Consider the following 23485-nt stretch of genomic DNA (forward strand, 5'->3'; position numbering starts at 1 on the left):
GAAGTGTGTAAAGAGAAGGGACTCCTACTTTGATGAGTGGAAATCTGACACATCTCTATCAGACAGCCATTGTCAACATTGGGCAACGGTTCTATAAGCACTGATACCCCCAAAGGATGGATGAGCATGGTCTTACAAACATCCAAGGTCCAGCTAGCATTCTACCTCCATCAGCTTTCTTCAGAACTGCGGGTCATCAAAACAAAGCACTCCTCACAATCACAGTGAACATGATAGACAAAATCAATGTTCTATCCTGGATGGGATCTTGGGACAACAAAGGGGCTTTAGAGAAATGCTGCAGAAAGCTAAATAAACTGGACTCTACTTGATAGCATACCTCTGTTGACTAGGCATAGCATAAGAATTTTTGTGATATGGCTGAGGGATATGGGAGTGCTCATACTATCTCAGCCATTTTTCTGTAAATCTAAAAGGGGTTTAAACTGCATATAGTATTCTGCATCTGGAATCCTAGCACTCTAGAGATGAAGACAGGAATATCAAAAGAACAAAGTCACCCTCAACTATATACTGAGATCAAGGCAGTCTGGACTAAATGAGATCTTGTCTCAAAACACTGGAATTTTTTTTCTCTAAGCCTAAATATGGTAGCTTACACCTGTAATCTCAGCATTCAGGAAGTTCTATGTAAGTTCAAGGCCAGCCACTATCCCACCATATGCCCCCAAAAAAGAAAAGTTAAATCTTCAATAACAAAATGTGTTCTAATAGAAAAAGATTAATCCTTCCAGATTGTCTGTTTGAGTGATCACAGCTGGTAAACAAGGTAGGCTGTGCTGGGGAGGGGACTTTTGCCCTTCAGCAGTCCCCAGGCTTTTGCTGTTGCAACCCAGCTCCATGAATCTTGTTCCCACCCGCATTTGTTTCCCCTTGCTGGCTAGCTCAGGAGTTGGAAGCATAAAGCCTTGCCAGGTAGATCCCAGCTTTCCCTTTGTTCCCAGCTCCTTCAAATTCTAAAGCTTATTTTGCTAACCCCCAAAAAGAGGAGATGCTCCAACCATGCCTTCAGCTGCCTAGCTTCTTACAGAATCATTGTAGGGGGTGATGACCTCCATTCAGCCTTCTCCCAGTACATGAATACCTCAGACCTGGACAGACACTGGGTCTGACCTTAGTCTTGCTTGCCAGGCTCCATCACCACAGACTCATGGCACCTCTCTCCCAGCTTGGTACTACCTCCACCCCAGCCTGCCCTCAGCTTTTACCCAAGCTCCTAGAGGGATGTTCTCAGAACAGTTCAATGCCTTCATGAGTGCTAGTACTGAAGAGCCTATGATTATCAGCTGAGATTCTGGGAAGTTCCAGCATGCTCCTCCCTAGCAACTACACTCTCCCTGACACCCCATGTCCTGGAGAGAGCCTGCCCAGGATCAGAAAGTCCAATGCTTTTGTTCCCCCTAGTGTTCCACATCTCCCTAAACATACAAATGTCCCCATCAGGTATCTGGGTTGGAACACACACCACAGGCACAGGCTCTGGAACTTGGGAATGGCTCATGGGTAGCTAACAGGACAGTCATTTACAGTGCCTCCTTCTTTAGCTCCCTGACCATCAACCAAAAGTCAGTAAAGAAATAGAATCAATACCATTGCAGGATGCCCAATGGGCAAGCGTGATGTCTTAGGGTTTTACTGCTGTGAACAGACACCATAACCAAGGCAAGTCTTCTAAGAACAACATATAATTGGGGCCGACTTGCAGGTTCAGAGGTCCAGTCCATTATCATTAAGGTGGGAACATGGCAGCATCCAGGCAGACACAGTGCAGGCAGAGCTAAGAGTTCTACATCTTCATCTGAAGGCTGATAGCAGAATACTGACTTCCAGGTAGCTAGGATGAGGGTTGTAAAGCCTACACCCAGTGACACACGTACTCTGACAAGGCCACACCTACTCCAACAGGGCCACACCTCCTAATAGAGCCACTCCCTGAGCCGAGCATATGCAAACCATAACATGCAACCTAAGCCTGGGGTTAGTCATTAGAGTATGGAGAGGTTTGGGTCCTAAGAAGGTAAGGTAGGCAAGAAAACTGCTGCAGGAAAGACTGGCTGCTGGGAATCTACAGTAACCCACAAACTACAGGGGATCTGGGAATCTACAGTAACCCACAAACTACAGGGGGGCTGGAAGGTGGTAGCATTACCAGACAAGGCATAAATGATACTCTATGGAATCAGGTCTTGAGACCTGTCAAACTTATGCCCCTGAGATGTAGAGGCTCAAGGTTACATTGGTTATCCTCAATGACCTTAGATTTCTATTTCCCACCTGTCTCCACCCTGGCTACCTTCTGAGCCCAGAAAAGCAGTGGCAATCCCAGGTGCCTAAGCATGGGTGACTGGTACCTGAATGTGCCTTTTTGTGCCTACATAAAGATGATACTCCTTCCTTATATTCCTGTACTTGGGTTTGGCAAATGTCTCTTCACCCAGATGCTCATCACAGGCCCAGGATGGAGGATGCCCTCATTCTTGCACTCAGTCTTGACTTCTTGAACTCCAAGCCTCTCCACCCCCCCCACCCAACACAGCAATGACCAACTCCTCAAAGTGCCATATTTCTCAGGCTACTATGTTCTGTTTCCCATCCCTACTCTCTGAACAAGCAGGATCTTAAATTCCCAAAAGTACCCACACCCAGTTCCCACTTTTACGGCCTGATTTTCCTGTTATTGACTGGTCTCTGCCCACACCTGATCCACATAACTGTTGCAGCAGCTCCTTTTCCTTTGCAGGTCTTTATACTGCAATGGAGTCCTCTGCGCCCATTCCTTAGGATCCTCTTCTTTCCTCTCTTAAATGACCTTTTCCTTGCTCCTTGGATGGCTCCAGCTCTTCCGGGATATGTGTGCTATGAGTAACTCCTCTATGGCCCTTGTTTCTCCAGGAGGACTTTGGTCCCAGGCTGGGACAAAGATGACTCAAGTTAGGGTTCTCTGATGCGCAAGGAGATTCTACCAGAACCTAGGCACGTGTGACATACATGAGGGGGGTGGGGGGAGGGAGTGAGGGAGGGGGGGGGGAGAGAGAGAGAGAGAGAGAGAGAGAGAGAGAGAGAGAGAGCCCTTCCTGCTAGCCTGGGTGTAGATGCTGCCCCTCCCTCTCCCCTCACCTATCAGCTCAATCTGGCTCTGGCTGGAACTGCTTTTCTTTCTAAATCTGCCGGATGGCTGCAGGCTTAACATGATGGGATGAGCCATCTGGGGACTTTGGTGTCTGATCAGATCAAGGAGTTTGGGATTGAAATGGGCACTCCTCATTTTCCTAGTCCACCCCAGGCTAGTGTTGGTCTTGGAATATTCCCGAGGTTGCTCAGCTGCGGATGGAAAAGCCTAGACATCCCTGAAGAGCAGGCAGGTTACCGAGCTTAGAGGGAGGGTCTGTACATCCACTAGGCACCAGGGGGCAGCCTTACCCTATTCTTACCCCAGTATCTATAGATCACATGCCCTACCCAACCCACATCAGGCAAAAGGTGGACTGACCAGTTATCAAGAAGTCCCCTTCTCTACCTTGGTCACAAATTGTAACTTTGATCTTCGACCAAGCAAGCTACCCTTTGCCCATTCTGGAGACAAACAGAAATCGATCACACCCAGAGCTGACACCATGATCCTCAGCCTTCAGGATGTATCTTTGAGGAGGCCTAAATGTCTTGAGGAGACAGCTCAATACTTCTGGCAAAGTTCCACAGAACTCCTGGAGGACGATCTCCCCACTCCAGGTCAGCGCAGCGACAACCCTTCAGGAGGCAATCACACAGGGCAATTACTTTGGTGTAGGGACCAAGAAACTTTGCACCTGGGCATCCAACTCTCCCTAGGTCCTAATTGAGAAGTGAATTAGGCAGGCTGGACGAATCTTGGTGAAGGATGTTCCACCGAGAAACGAAATTCCAGGCTAGAAAGAGTGGAGAGAAGGGGGAAGAACTAAGGATATCTGGAGGTCAACTAGAGACTCCGTTTTCCTGGTGGTTCAGAAAAACCAGAGGGGACTTTGACCTGACCCGTGCCAGGTGATCCTGGAACGAATGGTGGCTCAGCCCACTGAAAAGAAAGTGCTGGCCAGCGCCCCAGGTAGCAGCCATCCTGCTCCCCACTGGAGCGGCCTCTCCTCCAGAGGAGGAGGTAGGCGGAGTGACAGGGAGGGCGGGATGGAGGGGGAGGGGGGACCAGCCGATTCGTGGGGGTGGGGCGACAGTGACATCACCAGGAGTCGGTTCTTAAGCAGCAGCGGGTCGCGCTGGGAAAGAGAGAGACAGTTGGAGTGCCCTGGCGAATCTTTGAGTCCGCCGCGGCCCGGAGAGCGGCTGTAGCCGCCGCCGCCGGGAAGGAGGGGGCTAGTCGTGCCCAAGACCACCGGAGCCGCCAGTGCTAGCAGAGCCCCGGGCGAGCAGGACAGCCGCTTGGGGCTGGGCCGGGGCCGCGGGCCGCAGGCCCCTTGCTCCGGCCGCCGCTTGCAGACAGTGGGCGTCCGATGCCATCCGCGACGCGCTAGGGTGAGCCTCCGGCAGGGCGAGCAGTCCTCGCTGCAGCCGCCACCGCCGCCGCCGCCGCCCGAGCCGCGGGCAGGAGTCTCGGGAGCCGCCGCCGCCCGGCCAGGCTCCGCCGCCGCCCGCGCGCTCCCGGGCCCCCGACACACATGAGATTCTTCAGGCTCACTTTCAAGTGCTTCGTGGACTGCTTCTGACTGCGCCGCCCCCGCCGTCCCGCACCCCTCCCGCCCGCCCGTCGCCCCGTCCCCCGGCCCGGCCGCCCCCGAGGCCCCCGGGCGGGCCCGCGCTTTCGGGGCCCTTTCTCCAGGTGCCACCGGAGCCCCTTGCCCGCTCGCCACCCTCGAGACGCCGCGACCCCTGGCCTGGCCTCGCGGCCCCAGGGGCCATGGCGAAGAAGAGCGCTGAAAACGGTATCTATAGCGTGTCTGGAGACGAGAAGAAGGGTCCTCTCATCGTGTCCGGGCCCGATGGTGCCCCGTCCAAGGGCGATGGCCCTGCGGGCCTGGGGGCGCCCAGCAGCCGCCTTGCTGTGCCGCCGCGAGAGACTTGGACACGCCAGATGGACTTCATCATGTCGTGCGTGGGCTTCGCCGTGGGCCTCGGTAACGTGTGGCGCTTCCCCTACCTGTGCTACAAGAACGGCGGAGGTGAGAGCCCCTATCCCGAGCATCCTGTCTTCATCAGCAGTTCCCACCCCCAGCCTGCCACAGGCCCACCAGAGCAGTGGGGCAAAGTCCAGAGGGTGGGGAGGCCCGCCCAAAGCGGGTGGGGGCCATGGTGCCCCCTGACCAACCAAGCGTTCGGTGACCCAGCACGGCGGCCTCCACCCCCCTCGCCGGTCATGTGCCTGGCAGTGTGGAGGGGAGGCAATCAAGGAGAGCTTCCAGATGAACTGAGGGGCTGCCTCCCAGACTTCCAGTCCACATTGGGAGTGATTGGCCATTGAGGTGGGAAGGGAAGGCCTGCCCCCAGTGGAGGGGGCTCTAGGAGGTGAGGAGCCCTGGCTGCCCCCATGGGTCAGGCACACAAGTGATACATTGTGTGGACCCCCCCACGTGTGCACATAGGAATACACACACACACAATGGGCCACTCTGTCCCTCCCCCACACTCTCCCCTCTCCTCCCTCTTCTCCCTTCTCTCCTCTCCCCTCCCCTCTGGCCCAGGCTTGGAACACTGGGTGCTTGAGCCAGGCTTGGGAAGTCTGCGGCCTGGCCCGCCTGGCGCCGCCACTAGACAGGCTGCATGCACATCCCATGCCCAGTTGCCTAAGCCCAGCTTAGCAACAGCAGTGGGTACTAGCCTGTCCCGGGACTGCAAAACAGTACTGGATTTCTGGGGAGCTGAAGCAGCTGAGTGATGGGTGGGAAACTGAGTCCCAGAGTGGAGGTTTCTGTCCAAGGTCACACACAGGAAGGATGCTGGGTGCTGGAGCCCAGTAAACTGCAATTAGCTCTCACTGAATAGCAGAGAGAGTTGGTCCTGTACAGAGAGGGGTCCTAGAGAGCAGTAAAGAAGAGGAGGTCAGAACATCAGCTGCCCAGCTCTCGCCTTTCCTACCACTCCACATAATTGCTGGAATACTGCCTCAGCCCCTCTCCTTGATTTGTCTCTCTTTATCCTACACCAATAACCCCATAAGCAGAGAATTGCTACCCACCCAGTTTCCTCCTTGGATTCTTGTGATTACGAAGTACAGGGTACTTGTGCTCACTGCCTTTGGACAAGCCTCCATTCCTGAGCACCCAGCCTGGCATACATGAACACACTCTGGCTATTCCTTCCTGTTCTGCTGCCTGCCAAAAAGAACTGTGGCACAAGAGATGGCCTACATGCATAAGCCTGTGTGTTTTCAATGCCTGCTAGCTCACCCTAGGTGTCTATAGGCTCAGACTTCAGTGAGCCAAGGGCTTTCCATGGTACAGGGAACACTGGCTAGACACTGCTGCTGAGCCTCCTCTCAACAGACCTAGAGTTCACCTCCTGGGATTGTTCACCTTGAGCCTCTGAGTCAGTGGCCACCCCTGCGCTGATTCACTCTGTGGGAAGTCATGGGACTGGGGTGCAAGCTGAAGCTGGGGCTCTGTCTGGGCCTTCTATGACTTCTGGAGTCTGGGCTAGTGTGAGGCCTGGACAGCTTGGCTGATAGGTTTGGGTTAAGTCCCCTCCTGCTGCAGGAGGAGATTTGGAGGTATCCTGAGCCCACTCCACATTTCCTCCTCCAGGTGTGTTCCTTATTCCCTATGTCCTGATTGCCCTGGTTGGAGGAATCCCCATTTTCTTCCTGGAAATCTCACTGGGCCAGTTCATGAAGGCCGGCAGCATCAATGTCTGGAACATCTGTCCCCTATTCAAAGGTGAGCTGCCTCCTGGGCCAACTCTCAGCTCTTCCATTTTTCAAATTATTGGGATGAGGGCCAGGGAACACAATATGACTGTGACCCACTTGAAGAAGTCTTTTGATTTCTTCAATGAGCACTAGACTTGGGGGCTAAGTAATACCCCTCTGAGCTTAGGAGAAAGTCTGCAGGATACTGGATCACACAATTAATTTGAAGAGTCAGGAACTAGGGTGCAGGCTTTTAAAAAGGGAAAGAAACACCCAGGCTTAGGGACAGGACCTGTTGGATACACTTGACTCACCTCAGAGGTCCTGCTACTGTCCTTGAAGAAGCTGGGCACACAGGAGTGAAGCAATTTGCCAAGGTTGCCCTCTAAAGGGGTGAGTATTTTCCACACTTCCTGAGGTTACTAGAAAGCTCTCCCAGCTGATGTAAAATGGAGGCTACTGTGTAACATGGGGCAGAGGCTTGCCTTCTGTGACTGCAGGATGGCACTGGAACCTGGGAAGGGGAAAGCATTTGAAGTTGGACAATCAACAGGATGTAGTAACCATATAGGTAGGAGAGGAGAGCTGCCTTTAGCTCTGGGCTAGGTGGAGGAGTTGAAGCACAGAGATAGTGAAAGAACATGGCAATTCTTAGCTGGAGACAGACAGAAAAGGTAGCCTAGAGTTGGGATACACACAATTGGGCTTAAAAAGTTTGGAGAAGCCTCTAGCAGGAGGAAAAGAGGAAGAAGGTACAGGGAAGGATGGAGGCATACAGGGAACAACCTGTCAGGAGCTCAGCAGGGATGAATGTCAGTTCTAGAAGGGGAGATAATGGGGGTGGTAGGAAATGACCACAAAGGAGCCCAGAAGTCAAAGCTACTCACTCATCCTCAGGTCTGGGCTATGCCTCCATGGTGATTGTCTTCTACTGCAACACTTACTACATCATGGTGCTGGCCTGGGGCTTCTATTACCTGGTCAAGTCCTTTACTACCACTTTGCCATGGGCTACGTGTGGCCACACCTGGAACACTCCTGACTGTGTAGAGATCTTTCGCCATGAAGACTGTGCCAATGCCAGCTTGGCCAACCTCACATGTGACCAGCTTGCTGACCGACGGTCCCCTGTCATCGAGTTCTGGGAGTGAGTCAGGTGCCTGTGGGCCAAGCCCATCCTCTCATCCCTTGGTCTCTCCATATGTAGTCAAGCCCTCGGTAGACATGGCCAGAGATGCAAAACAACCACTCCTGGGTTTTGTCTGTCCCCATCCTCCAGGAGTGCCTAGGCCAGTCTCGGGGCTTGAATAGACATTGCTGCTATAGCAACTTGACATTTGCTATTGTCCTGTCATGTTGACCTCATTATGGAGCTGAAACTGCATGTTTGTAGAAGGTTGGGGTGAGGATGATGACCCAGGATAGTTCTCCAGACACCTGATGGTGGGGCCTGGACCAGGGCTGTGATGAGGGAGGACCTGCCAACTCCAAAGCAAATCCCAGTTACTGTGCCTGTTGCTGACATGACCCTCAGATGCCTTCCTTTCTTTTCTACCTTAGGAACAAAGTCTTGAGGCTCTCCACAGGGCTGGAGGTTCCAGGAGCCCTCAACTGGGAAGTGACCCTGTGCCTGCTGGCCTGCTGGGTGCTGGTCTACTTCTGTGTGTGGAAGGGGGTCAAGTCAACAGGAAAGGTATAAGTGGAGGCATGCAGGGTGGGGGCAGCATTCATTGCCTGGGAGGTGTACTTGTCCACAAGGGACACAATGACAATAGGTGACTAAACTGAGGCTCTAGCCTACAGAAGAGACAAGTTCTTAAACTCATACCTTTTACTCTCACCTTTTGGTGGGGATTCTTTCTCAATGTTCACCTCCAGGGACCTTCATCCCTGAGAGTGAAAGGTCCAGACAGTAACTACCTTTCTTTCCCATGTCCACCGCCCATCTTGGCCCTTTCCATTTCCTACCTCTTCTACTGCCTCTCTTTCTGTTTCTTCATACTCCTTGCTAGATGCCTAAATTGGTTTTGTCACTCTGGGTGAACCTGGTCTGTGAGGGCTCTCACCTCTGTGATCCTCAGGCCCCCAAGGAAGACTCCTTCAGAGGTTTCCTCAGATTACAGAGACAGATGAACCAACACATTAAAATTGCTAAGCCAGGAGACATAGTCAGGTTCCTGGATGATCAAACTCCAGAGCATCAAGACTCCTTTCTTCACAGCAGGGTCCTCAAATGCTGAGTGTCTCCCTCCCTCCCTCTTTAGCAATAACACCAAGCTTCAAACCCAACTCTTGTCTTTCTCTTGCCTAGCTAAAATCCCTAACTGCTAAGAAGCCCAGCAGCCTACCAAGAATGACCTGGAGTTTGGGACCAAGCTTATTGTAACCCATATAATATTGCCACAGGTTTTCTGTGCCCATACTCCCCACATTTTCCCGCCCCAATCCACATAGTCATGCCCCATAGGAACAAACTCTGGACTGCTTTCCTTCGTTAGACATTAGATACACCTAGGCACCCTCACCTTGGAATGCTATGGCCCTGTTTCTTCCCTCCTTTTACAGTTAACTAGAGCCTGTTATGAGGCTGCCTGGGCCCCAGCCTGACTCCTAGCTTTCCTGGGGGTAGTTCTCACTCAGGAATAGAATGAGTGCTACTGGCTTTCCTAATCCAAACTGAGCATGACTGCAATTGGGAGATGACTGCTGATATCAGCTCACAGTAGCACTGGGAACCAGCCACCAAGTTTAGGTAGGAGGCATCTTAAGGGGGAGCAGGGATCCAGAGCCTCTCTGAGCACCCTGGCCCCCTAGATCGTGTACTTCACTGCTACATTCCCCTACGTGGTCCTCGTTGTGCTGCTGGTGCGAGGGGTGCTGCTGCCTGGAGCCCTGGATGGTATCATCTACTATCTCAAGCCTGACTGGTCAAAGCTAGGGTCCCCTCAGGTGAGGAAAGGTAGTTTGTGGCAACAGGGTTGGGAGATGCCGCCTGTTGAGCAGGGTCCCTTGTGACTCTTCTCTTGATCCATCCCTTTCAGGTATGGATAGATGCTGGGACCCAGATTTTCTTCTCTTATGCCATCGGCCTGGGGGCCCTCACAGCCCTAGGCAGCTACAATCGCTTCAACAACAACTGCTACAAGTAGGCACCCGCCCCTGTCCTGCCTGCCCTGCCTTGCCCTGCCCTGGAGTAGTGGAACTGCTTAAACCAGAATATTCTGCCCCTCCACCCTCAGGGATGCCATCATCCTGGCACTCATCAACAGCGGGACCAGCTTCTTTGCTGGCTTTGTGGTCTTCTCCATCCTGGGCTTCATGGCCACAGAGCAGGGTGTGCATATCTCCAAGGTGGCAGAATCAGGTGAGCTGCCTGACCTTGGCCAACCTGCAGAGCAGCAGAACTACTCTGATGTAGGGTACACACGAGTGTGCATGCCCCCCCCCCCACACTGACTGACACGTGATAGATGAGTTTAGCTAGCTCTGTGCAGGTAGGATGCATGGCTCTATGCAGCTGAGACAAGGTAATCCTCTGGAGCTGGGGCCCCCCTATCACCCACACCCCCAGGACTGCAGGGTATATCTTCATGTTCATTGAGTGCTATAGATAGGAATAAAAGGAGATGGTCCTTCAGCTCTGTTGTGTCACCCCAGGACAACCAGCAACTGCTGGTTTTTCAGGAGTCTTGCTAATACAGGTTGGGGCTGCTAGGGACCACAGCCTTTTAGAACTCTGGCATGAGACCCTGTAGGACCTCAATGGGCTTAGCCATGCTGAGGCACAAATAGTCCTCAGATTTTTATTATTTTATCACCTGGGGGATGGGTGTGACCTTAGGCATCAGGGTACTCAGGATGGTGCTGAGGGCCAGTCTCACCCTGCATCTTTGCACTCAGGGCCTGGTCTAGCCTTCATTGCCTACCCACGGGCTGTCACACTGATGCCTGTGGCCCCACTCTGGGCTGCCTTGTTCTTCTTCATGCTGCTGCTGCTCGGTCTGGACAGCCAGGTTTGCAGGAGCTCTATCTAGGGCAGGAATGGGGTAGGGGCTGGTGGTGGTCAGGGGATTTGGCACATTGGGCAAGTGGTGCACGGGGACATGGGGACCTGGGCCTGAACTGCCCTGGCCACAGTTTGTAGGTGTGGAGGGCTTCATCACTGGGCTCCTGGATCTCCTCCCGGCCTCCTACTACTTCCGTTTTCAAAGGGAGATCTCCGTGGCCCTCTGTTGTGCCCTCTGCTTTGTCATCGATCTCTCCATGGTGACTGATGTAAGTGGGGGTAAGGTGGGTTACTGTCAGTTTCCACCCATGGACCATCATCTTCCCTGACCTGACTCTGTTCCTCAGGGCGGGATGTACGTCTTCCAGCTGTTTGACTACTACTCAGCTAGTGGCACTACCCTGCTTTGGCAAGCCTTTTGGGAGTGTGTGGTGGTGGCTTGGGTTTATGGTAGGTCAAAATGAAGGGCTGGGTTAGAAATTGTGGGTGGAATGAGGATGGATGGTCTCCAACTCTAGCCTTCCTGTCTGTTCCAGGAGCTGACCGCTTCATGGACGATATTGCCTGTATGATTGGGTACCGACCTTGCCCTTGGATGAAATGGTGCTGGTCCTTCTTCACCCCACTGGTCTGCATGGTAAGGCTAGGGAAGTGGGCAAGTGGTGTGGGGTAGTGGGGTAGTGGGGCCCCAGTGACTGCAGGCATCTGTGTCCATAGGGCATCTTCATCTTCAATGTTGTGTACTACAAGCCACTGGTCTACAACAATACCTACGTGTACCCATGGTGGGGTGAAGCTATGGGCTGGGCCTTTGCACTCTCTTCTATGCTCTGTGTGCCCCTCCACCTCCTGGGCTGTCTCCTCAGGGCAAAAGGAACCATGGCAGAGGTAAGGTTCCTTCCTCTTTCCTCAAAGGAACAGTCCATCACTCGGAAGCATGGCCAGCTCACATTGGTGGGGGCAATAGGTGGAAGGAAAGTTGACCCATTATGGCCTCATGTGGTAGCAAGGAAGCAAGACCCACATCTCACTTTCCTGGCTCCACACAAGGACTACTTAACCCTGCTTCCCATTACAGGGAGCAGGGCCTGAAAAGGGTGCCCATAGGGAAGCACACCTGTCTCAGTGGCAGATAGTAGGAGCTAGAGAGGTGGAAGCAGTTGCATGTGACCCATGGGAAGTTCAGCATGCCCTCCTCTCCCACAGCGATGGCAGCACCTGACCCAGCCTATCTGGGGCCTCCATCACTTGGAATACAGAGCTCAGGATGCAGATGTCAGGGGCCTGACCACCCTGACTCCCGTGTCCGAGAGCAGCAAGGTCGTCGTGGTGGAGAGTGTCATGTGACAGGCACCCCCAGCTCACATCACCAGCTCATCCTTTGGTAGCCATAGCAGCCCCAGCTTTAGCCCCCACCCATCCCTCGGGGGCTTGCCTTTCCTTGACAGTTTGGGGATCTGCCTGGGGAAAGGGAGGAAGCACCATGAGTGCTAACAAAAACAACTTTTTCCATTTTTAATAAAACGCCAAAAACATCACAACCCACCAAAAATAGATGCCTCTCCTCCCCACCCCACAACTACGCTGGTATTTTCGTTGCTTCCAGTCCCCACCTCCTTTCCTTCTTCCCAGTGCCCAGGACCCATCTCCTAGCCTTGCCAAGCCCATCTGCCTGCCTCCCAAGCTCTGCTCTGTAACACACCTTTGCCCTAGAACCAACAGTGGCAGCTTGGGGAACAGGAGAGGAGGGAAAATAACAGTAGGACAGGAGGGGAGGCAAGAGAGGGACAGTGGAACCAAGGTGAATATTTCAGCTCAATTAGAACTCTTCCCGCCCCTATTCTAGAAGCTAGAGAGCCAGTCAGCAATGGAACCTTGTGTTCCTGCGCCAATTGCCACCAATATTAATTGTGTGAGCTTGGGTCTGAGTGCACGTCTGTCTCTGTGTGATGTGTGTGTGTGTGTGTGTGTGTGTGTGTGTGTGTGTGTGTGTGTGTGTGTGTGTGTGTAGATCTCTTATCTCTTAGTGAAGGTGAATACCAGAAGTAAACAGAGCCTCTGGGCAAAGGAGGCTTATATTTTGCACATTTTATAAGAAAAAAAAACTTGAGAGTGAGACTTCTGCTTGTATATTTCTAAAAAGCCCCCACCATCCCCCATTTCCACTCCTTTCCTTGACATCCCCACCTTCTCTGACCCTAGCCAAGGAGTGTGAATTTATAGACTTAATTTTCATAGGCAAAACAAAAGCTTCAGGCTGTTGAATATGTGAGTCTGTTTGTGTGGATGTTCTGTATGGTCTCCAGCCAGAGACTGGAGTAGGAAGGTGGGAGCCTCAATGGTGTCCCCACACTGTTCCTTTGCCTCTAAGTCTGTGGGGTAGAAGGCTGTAACATTATCCCAGGGAATCTGGGTCTGCTCACCTGACATGCTCAGACTTGCCCACACCCAGCTCCCTGGGCTGGGCATGATTGCAGGGATTTCCCATGGACATAGCCCAGGGAAGGGATCCTGGGTATGGCTTCCACTTCCAAGCTAAAGGCTGATGTGCTTTCGACATCTCAAGTCTTCCGTGTAGCAGCTTAAACCCACATCTGTGTCCCATCAAGCCTGAAACAGCCAAGTAGCCATTAGAAAGGCTTTCTTCACACAGAGCTGGACTAAGCCAGGGAGGTGGGGCTGGGTAAGGGTGCAAGCCTTTGGGGACATTCTTACTGTGCTAAAAAAGCCACTGCAAACATAGCAATAAAAACACTTCATTTTCCAAAGTTGGCTCCTGTTTCTGCTTCTCTGGAAGAGGAATGAGGTGGGGATGCAGGTGTGGGAACCAGATGAAATGCTCAAAGCCAAGTCCCAATTGTCCCCATCACAGGCCCTGGCAGCACCAGGCTAGCATTCACTAAAGCCCATTCTGAGCGATTCTGCACCTAGTAGCATGTCAGAAACTGAAGCAGGGAAGGAAGCCTCAAGCCCCTAGACTGAAGAGCATGGGGGTGACAGTAAGTTGAATAGGAACAAATGCAGCAGAGAGAGTCTGTAGCTATAAGTTATTCCAAGAATTTTTCTAAACCAAGCATGGTGGCTCATGCCTATAAGCCCCAAACTTGAGATATTGAGGCAGGTGAATCAAGAGAGTATGTTTCTGAGCAAGTAGCCTTCCAAGATCTAAAAGTAAAGGGTACACTAGGATCACAGATAGTAAGAGGTAAGCTGGGGCAATGATCCAGGGACTAGGCATCAGCACCTGGACCTGTCTGGTGGCAATGGAGTTGGGTGGGGGAGGTTCTTTGGATTGGGGTCTTCTTTCCTGGCAGGAACAGAAGGGACTGTGGATGACTACATGATATAGAATTGAGGAGTCAAGATAAACAACAGAGATTTGGCTTGAGCCACAGGAAGAAGGGTGCTGCCAGGTCCTGTGATGGGGACAATTGGGAGTTGGCTTTGGGCATGTCATCTGGGAAATGTCATCCAAGTAGAGATCTTTGGTTGGCAAATGGACACAGGACTTTGCAGTTCTAGAAAGTTTGGCCTGGAGCTAAAACTTCTGAAGTACTCACCACACGAGTCCTGATCTGGGGGTGGAGCTTAAGTGGGTACAGAGGAAGACTCAGAGATATAAAACATCCTGGGCTCTGACTGGCCTTCAAGGGTCAAAGATGATGGTGCTATATATAGTTTACTGTGTGGCAAAGACTATAGGGACCCAGACAAGAGTGGTCTTGTGCAACATGCAAAAGCCTCATTTAAAAAATGGGAATTCAAAAAGTCAGCTAGGCCAGGTAGCATAAGCCTATCAAACCAGCTACTCAGGTGGCTGAAGCAGGAGGATCAAAAGTTCAAGGCTGCATGTGCTACAGAGAGTTCAAGGCTTTCCTAGTAGCTGATCAATGACAGAGCACTTAGTGGATACAAGGTCCTGGGATTAATTCCCAGGACTGCCAAAGGCACCAGCTGTGGAGAGGGTGGAATTAGTGGAGTCTGACCTTCCCAGCTATTTGGGGGGCTATGGCATGGGGGAATTGCAAAATCAAAGTCTTCCTGGGCTACAGGACAAGTTTAAAGCCATCCTGAACAACCTATGAAGATTGTCTCAAAACACATAAAGAGCAGGAGATACAGCTGAGAAGTAAAACACTTGCCTAGCATGTGGAACACCCTAGGTTCAATGCCCAATGGAGGAAGGGAGAGACTCAAATTGTACATGAATGTATGAACAAAGTATTGCTTATTCACAGAATGCAATTTTATTTAGCCCGAAAAAGGAAATTGAGATATATGCTGTATGGATAGCCCTGAAGGACACAATAATTGGTGAAATGAGCTACTTCTGAAAGAACATTGTATGATGCTACTCACAAGAAACTCCTAGAGCAGTCAAATCTAGAGACTGAATAGAATGATGAGACATGGCATCAAGTTTTCTACATGTGCAAATGCTTAATGGCATCAAAACTATGTGCTCGGAAATGGTAAAGATGTTTTAGGATGTTACAAGTATATATATTTATGCTTTACCACAATGTAAATAAAGCTTGGAAGGGTGGGACCTAGTGCACAGAGGGCAGTCTCTGAGGAGTAGGTGGCGTCACAGGAGGGTTGGTAACCAGACAACCCTAGTTCTGTTCTGTACAAAGTGGTTCTGTTCCACACAGAACAGGAAGGAGTCATCACCTGGTACAGACTATAGCCTCCCTGCCCTCAGCACTTGTCTTCAGTTTGTCTTCCTTTACAAGCCTCTGTTCTTGCCCAGAGAGCCACTCATTTGCTCTTATCCCTAAATCTCAGCATGTTATCTTTAGCTGCAGAAGATCTTCCTAAGGTCTACTAGAACACCCCCCTGGCCTTATACCACCCTTTCAACTAACTCCACCCATGAGAAAGAAGGAGTTCACTGCCTCAGGCTCTGTTCAGGATGAGAGCTCTCACCTCTCCTTCAAGCAAAAGGACTTCTCAGCAACCGGTCAACTTCAGAGACAGAAAATGGTAACTTCATAGAAGGCTACCTCACAGAGCTGTGTTATTTTAACTGGGTGCTACAACAATAGATTCCTATTTACTCAGGAAACCTACTCCTATACAAAGGTTTAAGAAACAGATCAAAAAGTCCAAGTAGATTGAGAAAATGGAGTGGTAAACCATCAGACAGGATGCCCCAGAAGCTGGGCCAGAGAGGGTAGTGGCCAGGGTCAGAGTGGAAAGGCAATAGAGGTGATCTGGACTTTAGCCTTCCAAAGCACAGACAAGCAAGCTCAGGAAAGCCCAAAGTAGTCCAGAACACTTCCTGGAAAAGTAGACTAGTCCTAAGTCTTGGCATAGCAAACAGAGGGTGTTACCTGAATGCTCCTGCCCCCATAGGCACCACCTCTAGACTGCTGGGAAGGGGGTGGACTCCTCACAGGGCAGCCATGCTTTGTGGGTGGGGAAGAGTAACAGAATACTTGAGAAGGCTGCTGCTTGGCCTAGTCCCATACAGGTCAGACAAGAGTAGGAACATAGTTAGCTGACAACCACCTAGCCAACACCAACATCTTCAGGAGTCACTCCAATTCCAAAAGACACTTCTAACCTGCTCCCATAATCCCTCTAGCCAGTTTTCACAGACAGTAGGCATAGCACACATCCTTCAAGGGAAGGCTGATGGAGGAGGGCAGGGTAGGAACAATAAACATCTGATTAGGGATAGACCCTTTCTTGTGCTCTGCTAGAAAGCAGCCTAGCTACAGGCTGATCTTGTTATAAGGAGGCAAGCAGTGAGGGCATGAGACCTGTCAGCAAAGTAAGCCAGTGCAGAGGCAAAACCACATCTAGTAACTCTTCAGGGTTGGTGGGTAGTAAAGACCCAAGCACTCTGCAGTCCTTTCTCTACTGCCTTGAAGCCCCTCTCCACTGCCTTGTTCTGCAGTAGCAAGCTCTAGGTCACTGCCAAGGACAGTCTCCTTTCCCCAGTCAGCATTAGTCAGAGGTCATGCTGTAAACCTTCAGGAGGGGGTTGGGCAGGGAGTGACTGGTGGCACTCTGCCACATTCTATCTGTCCTGAATGTGATGAATAAGAAGTAAGAGAAGGCACCAGGAAGTCCTGCTGGTTTACCAGGCTTCCCAGATAGTTGCCAACTCCCAGGGAGACTGACAAGACAGACACTCCCTAAGAGTCATAAAGCAGAGTTTTCCTGACTGAAAGGAAGAGGTAGGGCAGAGGCAGAGAGCAGGAGCTTTGAGGGCAAATGTGAGTTTGGTCTTCAGGGACTAAGACAAGCTCAAGAAAAGTAAAGACTGAGCCTCTGCAGTCTTTCTGGACACTAACTTTGAGAGAGGAACAGCAGAATCATCCTCAAAGCCTCAGTTAGACACAAACACCTTGTAACATAACAACATTTATTCCCCTCAGGATAAAACAGTTGACCTGCTTAACAGCAGCCTCTTTTAGGATACATGGCAAAATAAAATGGAGTACAAGTGCAGCCCAGGTCACCAGTGCTTTTCTACACTTCTAGGAGTGGAAAGTGCCCTGGCCAGGCAGAACAGTGGCAAAATTACTGTGAATGAACAACAATCAGGTCCTTTTTGGTATAAGAGTAGTATGTGTAATGGGGCCAAAATGATCTATAAGCCATGGAAGAAAATTGGGGAAATGGAAGGGAATAAACCAAGTACCAGAGGGACAGGCTGGGCTCCAAGGAAGCAGTAAGCATGGGTCAAGTATAAGCCAGCTACAGGCAGGGAAAAACCAAGTCTTTACTCCTCCTTCTTGTCTGAGGGACCACGTACTGAGGCCTGGAAAAGGAAAGAAACCCCAAAGAACGAAGTTAGCAGGACCTGGGCCCACCCCTTTGGCCTCTAGTACTATGTCCCCAAGCACTTGGTTCCCCACTCCTGTTAATAACAAGTACCTAGGCAAGCAAGGTGCCCTAGCCCCAATAGCACCCTAAAGCTTGCCAGCCTATCCCACCCACTAGGGAAGACCCTGGGCCTAATGCCAGGGGAGGACTGGCAGTTGGAGGAGTCTACTACAATGGGATCAGAACTAAGACCTCCTCCAGAGCACACTTGGGCTAGTCTTTAAGTCCCAATGTAGGGCCTTTTCACAACTGTATACCTTCCATTAAAACCCAAATCCTTGGGGGTTAGGAGATAGCATCTGCCATAAAAGCATGAGGATCTGGGTTCAATCCTAAGATACATAGGAGGCCAGACTCTACAAGTAGTAAGGCATACTTGTAATCTCAGAGCTGGAGAGGCATGTTAGAGTCCTATAGCTAGGTAGCAAGTCTGCTTGGTAAGCTCTAGGCAAATGAGATATTCGGTCTCATAAATAAAATGGATAGCTCTTGAAGAGTGATATCCAAGGTTATCCTCTAGTGTCCACTATACAAATACAAACATGTGAATAGATACAGAGACCCAACCCCCAAGTCCTGCCCAGATAGCTTAGTATATTCTGAGGGCTCACGCACTCCCTGTGGGGATGGGCCCTTCCTATTACCTGATGTAAACCAAACAAATCTTCCTGACCATCTGAACTTCCAGCCTTATCTGGAGTTGTGAGCCTAGCCTGAAAACTCAGATCAACAAATAGTACTTACCAGGTAAGGTGACCTTTGAGGCTTTCTCTTCACTTACTTCAGACTTCGCTAAATATTACCCTTCCCCCTGCCCCATTCCACAGGAGAGGTGGACAAAAGTAGGTCTCTACAATGTTGAGGGTTTTTTTTTTGAAGCAGTGTCTTAGTATGTAGCCTAGGCTGACCTGGAGTTTTCTCAACTCTCCAGCCTCAGCTTCCTAAAGTACTAGCACTTCAGGTATGGCTACCATACCCAGCTTCCCCATGTACGTTCCTAATGAAACAGCACACCACAGCTGGGATGTCCTAGAATGTTAACCCCTCTTTAGGGGCTTGAGACTAGATTTATGGTAGGAAAGACTCGGAGCAGAGAGTAGATCTACTGACAAGGGCTGCCCTTGAACCTTGCAGGTTCTAGCCCATCATCTAGTAAGTACCATGCCACATCTCCTACAAGAAGGGTTCTGACAGCTGGGTCTGCTCTAAGCCTACACTCAGCAACAAAGGAGGCAATAGGCTCCTTAGTACCTCTAGGAACTGTGTAGGGCCCTAACCCTAACCTGCCACCTACAGATAGGGAAACACTGACCTGCAGCTTGGCGTGCTCTTCTAGCAGACGGTCATATTCTTTGGTAAGGCCCTCAGACTGCTTCTGCATAGCCAGAGCCTCGTTTTCAGCTTTCTCAAGTTCTAACAATACAAATGAATACAGGAAGAAATCAAAGGATTACCTAAGGGGGGGGGGGGCTACCTGCTTAAAACATGGGAACCTGCTTTAAACCTGTCGCAAAAATGGTTATACAGATAAGGTTCCAAAGTTTGTCAATGTTTCTGTCTTTATAAACCTCTAGAGGAAAGTTGTAAGGAAGGGATAACCCAACAGCTAGATGGAATAAAAAAATCAGAGCACCAGCCCCCTTAGTCCTTTAAATGGAGGGACACTAACCGTTCCCAGAAGGGGTTACCTTTTAACTGGTGGGCAGTGAGAGGCAATAAGCAAAATCCCAGCATCAAGACCCCTAGTGACACTGGCCAACACCTACAGTGCTGAATAAATCTGGAATTAATCTAGGAGTGAGGAGGAAAAAATAAGGGAGAAAGGGAGAATGATCACACAAATTCTTCTCCACACTTTTTTGTTCTTGGTTCCAAGGCATCTTGGGCATCCCCCATGCCTGCCTGTCTTAATGGGAAACCCCTAGTGAGCACTACTAAAGCATGCCCAGTAGCTGTTAGGGTTTCTCCAAGGCCTACTCGAATCACTGAGATGCTCTAGCCATGAACTTGTTTGATTCCATTTGGGTTGAAGGTGTGGAGTGCTATTTGTGTGCTTTCACATGAAGTGTACTAATAATACTTGATCCATGGGGCATAAATGGATAGTGGAGCTTCTGGGTGTATCAGGACAGCCATCCTCACTTTTCTTGGTGCTGGCCAGCTCATCTTTTAGCTTCTTCAGATCAGTCTTCAGGATCTTGTTCTCCTCTAACTTCATTTCAGGACTCCCAACATCCAACTTGCCTCCATCCTCAGCAGTTCCCTAGGGAAAATGTCAAGCACTTGGGTTATTCAGAAGGAAGTGAAGGTGAAGTTCCAGGCCAGTGTACTCCATAGAACTTTGATTTCTCAAGCTACTTTGAGCAATTACTGACCATTTTGGAAATATCAATACAAAACTGGGCCACTATGGAGCTCCCAGGCACAGACCAGGATATAGTTAGCTACTAAGGAAAGGAGCATCAGCTGCAAGCTCATTCATGGGCTATGCACTCTGCCTACCCTGGCCTCTAGGCCTATCTTCCCACCAGTAAAGTTCAATGGCTCTGTGTTTACCCATCAAACCAGTAACCCAACTTGCTGTCACCAGGAGCTCTTGGCCCAGATAACCTAAAGAACTACACCTATTCATTCTCTTCCCTGACTGTTGCAGCTCACTACAGCCAATGACTCCAAAATCTGCTTATATTCAACTGCACCCTACCAATCTCTAAACCATCACTCTCCTTCCCAGCTTGGCTTATATTACATGTCCTCTGACAGGCCAACAAATTAGTCTCTGCTCCTTCTTAAACCAAGGGATCCATCAGCGTCATGTTCATAAATGATTGCAACTAATAACTAACTTCTAAAGAATAAGAGTCTTCTTCAGCACAGGTCTCTGTTCCCAGAGTCATTCTCATAAAAACAAAACAAAAGAGGCAAAAACTGTCACTGGAACCAGTATATGGAGACAACGATTGTAATACCTTCTTCCTCTATTGTGTCCTCACGAATGAAGAGAAGGCACCAGTCATCCTAGATCCTTTCTACCTACTAAAAACTCCTTTATCAGGGACCAGTATTCTCACACAGGCCCCAGCCTAATAGTAACTACTGTGGATCTTAGAGATGTGGCACTAGCACTGTGGACCTGGGCATCCCACTTAAGTTGTAAGGGCAGAATTACCTTCTTTAGCTGATCATTCTCCTCCATGTATTTCTTGGCTGCCTCACTGGCACTTTCTGCCTGCTTTTTAAAGGCTTCATTGGAGGCCAGCAGTGTGGCCTGCTGGGAGATGAGAGTCACCAGGCGTCTAAGCAGGCTGCAATTGTTTACAAAAAGAAGGGAAAAGTGAGAAGCATGAGAGCAAGGGCTTGGCAAGAACTCTTCTTGGCTGCTACCTGCCTACCCTGCCTCCAGCCTGGATCTGGCAACACAAAGTGGGGCCCAGGAATTGGGCTTCTACCCCCTCCTAACAGCTGCACTGGGCCCCTGGGAAGTATCTCAGGCAGAGATCAGAAGCAGGAACACACCCATGCATGGCCTAGCTATATAGCAATAGGTCTTGGAACACCAGCACTTTCCAGGTGAGGGCCTAGATGTGCTAGACAAGCCTCAGCACTGTTTTCCTTCCTGCGAGGCCAGGCTTGCCTCCCTAGGAGAACAATGTTAAGATAATAAATTTGGATACTTCCAACATGCCAAATGAATTCCTCATAGCTACTTCATGAGGTAGTTACTACTACTATTCTCATTTGACAAAAAAACAAGGTTTAGCAGGGTGAAGCAATGTGTCTAAGTTAAAGAAATGTCTAGGAGAGAAATACACATAGCTATAATTCCAACTCCTATCTACTGGCCTCTAAAACCTACATTGGGAAACATACTCTCTCTTAGCTTCCAGGTCTCAACATGAGTAGAAAAAACCTCTTCTCCTCTAAATTTCCTTCTCAAACATATCTTACAACCAGGTAGGACAACGTATCTATTATATAATAGCACTCAAACTGAGGCTGTAATCAACTACTTGGGACACAGAAAAAAGAATCAAGACAAAGATACCTGTTGCCTGTCTCGAACATCTGTAAAGGTAGGTAAGCAGGTAAGGATAAGCACTGCACCCTGAACAGTAGACTAAATGAGCAGAGAGAGGACAAAAGGACTTGCTACTGCCTTGAGAAAGGCACTGCTCAGGCAGCCAACTAAGGGGAGTACTTGCCCACATGCCTTGGAAAAATCTAGGCACAGTACTTGGAGTCAGGCAAAGTACATGCAGAGGCCTGGGGAAAACAGAAGAAAACATGCCTGACGCCTGTTCCAGGGCACTGCAACAAAAGTGCTTGCTTAGAATAGTAGCAGCAGCCTTGGTGGTCTGCTCCAGGGCTGGTCTCTCTAGTCCCATCATGCACTGGTCTGACTCTTGTCATTCCCATCTGCAGCCTGGGCAGGCAAGGGAACCAGAAGCACAGAGCAGGTGAACTCTCTTCTCAGTCTCAGTCCAGGCTCTGAAGGGCTCTAAGAACCCTTTTTGGGAATGTACATATGGAATAGAGGAACTCTATGGGTCCTGCTTTGGGGAGAAGCTCCCAGGGGTCTCTGGTGGCACAGAGAGAGAGCCAAGCTTTTGATTCCTGGCATGAGAAGAGAGTTTCCAGTGACATGTGCTCTCTAAAATTAGCGGCCCAGACCTCGTGGCCTAGAGCTCAGGTTTCCCTGCCTCAGCCCAGAGCTGCCCACCAGCCTGCCCCCCACTGGGCTGGAGCACTGAAAGTAGAAGCTACCAAGCACCCAAGCAGCCAGCAAGAAGTCATGGGCATGACACACAGTGGCCAGAAATTAGAGAGACGCCAGTAAGAAAGGCAAGTGTGATTATCCCCAACTCCCAGCACAGAAGCTTCCTGGTTCCTGAACAGGTCCTTGTAAAGTTTAAGAGGGCCCTCCCCATAGCTAGAAATGAAGGGAAGAGCATGTGTGCCACCCGGTGGTAGAGATGTGACCCATAGGTACTGCTGGGTCCCAGGGAAGATGAGTGGATAAACCAAGGCTTGTCACTCCTACCTGGCCGGGCAAATGGCTGCTAGGGAGTGTCCACAGCTGTCATCCTAGTTACCAAGGGAAGCCAGCCAGCTGATATATAACTGCCACAACCAGAAAGACGGTCCCATCAGGAACGACAGTCTCAGTGCAACAATGCTGTTCAGTGCTATCATAGGCCTTCCTCACATATTGTAAACTAGAGTTTCCTGGATAGTCCAGAAATCCAAGCACAAGACCCTGAACAGTGTCTGCTCACAGTTCTGGTTTTTGGTTTGCAGCCATTAACAAGGCAATCACACTGCCAACCTGGTCCTGATTTTTCTTCCTTTGGCCAACTGTCATGGGCATTTTTCCCACCTTCCTCCCAGGGCATCCTAGTTGGTCACCAAAGGCAAACACTCTAATTGCACCCAAAATGCACATACTAATGGTTCTTTCATAACACCTGTGTTGGAGCTAGGCCTCTAATCCATCCAGGGTTCATTGTGGGTCATTTTCCCTGGTATGCTGCATTTTATGCCCTTGCCCACAATTTCTCATCAACTTTCTTGCCATTTCCTCCTAAGTCTGTCTTCTCTCCTTCCCTGCCTTTGCACTTCAACTGCCTCATCCTTTAACTACTTGAGTTTTCAGCAGATGTGCACTCTGTAACACATGCTGCTATTGACAAGTTGGTTTTAAGAGGTATCTCTTACCTTTTTATCTGGTATACTCTTCTTCAGGTGTCTACTCTGCAGTCTGTATTTTCTTCCAACTGGCTTATCCCATA

At 50.2% G+C, this 23485-nt stretch overlaps 2 protein-coding genes across 7 annotated transcripts in view; one reads left to right on the forward strand and one right to left on the reverse strand.

Annotated features, from left to right (window-relative positions):
* Positions 1 to 4319: 4319 nt before the first annotated feature.
* Slc6a8 (solute carrier family 6 member 8) lies at positions 4320 to 13624 on the forward strand. Of its 2 annotated transcripts, NM_017348.3 has the most exons (13): positions 4320 to 5168; positions 6747 to 6878; positions 7748 to 7997; positions 8411 to 8543; positions 9665 to 9799; positions 9892 to 9995; positions 10090 to 10214; positions 10751 to 10863; positions 10988 to 11125; positions 11204 to 11306; positions 11393 to 11493; positions 11574 to 11744; positions 12063 to 13624. In NM_017348.3, exons 1-13 carry the CDS (start codon positions 4907 to 4909, stop codon positions 12201 to 12203), a joined length of 1908 nt encoding a protein of 635 aa, NP_059044.1. In that variant the 5' UTR covers positions 4320 to 4906; the 3' UTR covers positions 12204 to 13624. The 2 variants fall into 2 exon arrangements, with proteins under 2 accessions (NP_059044.1, XP_006229673.1); XM_006229611.3 differs by lacking the exon at positions 9665 to 9799 and having other exon boundaries at positions 4805 to 5168.
* A 3589-nt stretch (positions 13625 to 17213) lies between these two features.
* Positions 17214 to 23485, reverse strand: part of Bcap31 (B-cell receptor-associated protein 31) — a 32092-nt gene continuing 25820 nt past the window's right edge. For 3 of the 5 annotated variants that reach the window (XM_006229556.5, XM_006229557.4, XM_039099529.2), the window contains exons 5-8: positions 20866 to 21001; positions 19839 to 19959; positions 19009 to 19109; positions 17219 to 17631 (exon numbers count right to left, since the gene is read on the reverse strand). In XM_006229556.5, coding sequence (XP_006229618.1) covers positions 17593 to 17631; positions 19009 to 19109; positions 19839 to 19959; positions 20866 to 21001 — 397 coding nt within the window. In that variant the 3' untranslated portion in view covers positions 17219 to 17592. Of the gene's footprint in view, positions 19110 to 19838; positions 19960 to 20865; positions 21002 to 23485 lie in introns of all 5 variants that reach the window. The other 2 variants (NM_001004224.1, XM_063279836.1) reach the window with 2 other exon arrangements.

The sequence above is a fragment of the Rattus norvegicus genome, chromosome X, assembly GCF_036323735.1.
Source record: "Rattus norvegicus strain BN/NHsdMcwi chromosome X, GRCr8, whole genome shotgun sequence".
NCBI lineage: Eukaryota > Metazoa > Chordata > Mammalia > Rodentia > Muridae > Rattus > Rattus norvegicus.

Excerpts from the sequence above, each read along its gene's own strand:
- Slc6a8 (NM_017348.3), top strand. The coding sequence starts at position 4,907 with ATGGCGAAGAAGAGCGCTGAAAACGGTATCTATAGCGTGTCTGGAGAC. Across the intron at positions 11,126-11,203 it reads ATCTCTCCATGGTGACTGAT|GGCGGGATGTACGTCTTCCA; the intron begins GTAAGTGGGGGT and ends TCTGTTCCTCAG. Across the intron at positions 11,307-11,392 it reads GGTGGTGGCTTGGGTTTATG|GAGCTGACCGCTTCATGGAC; the intron begins GTAGGTCAAAAT and ends TGTCTGTTCCAG.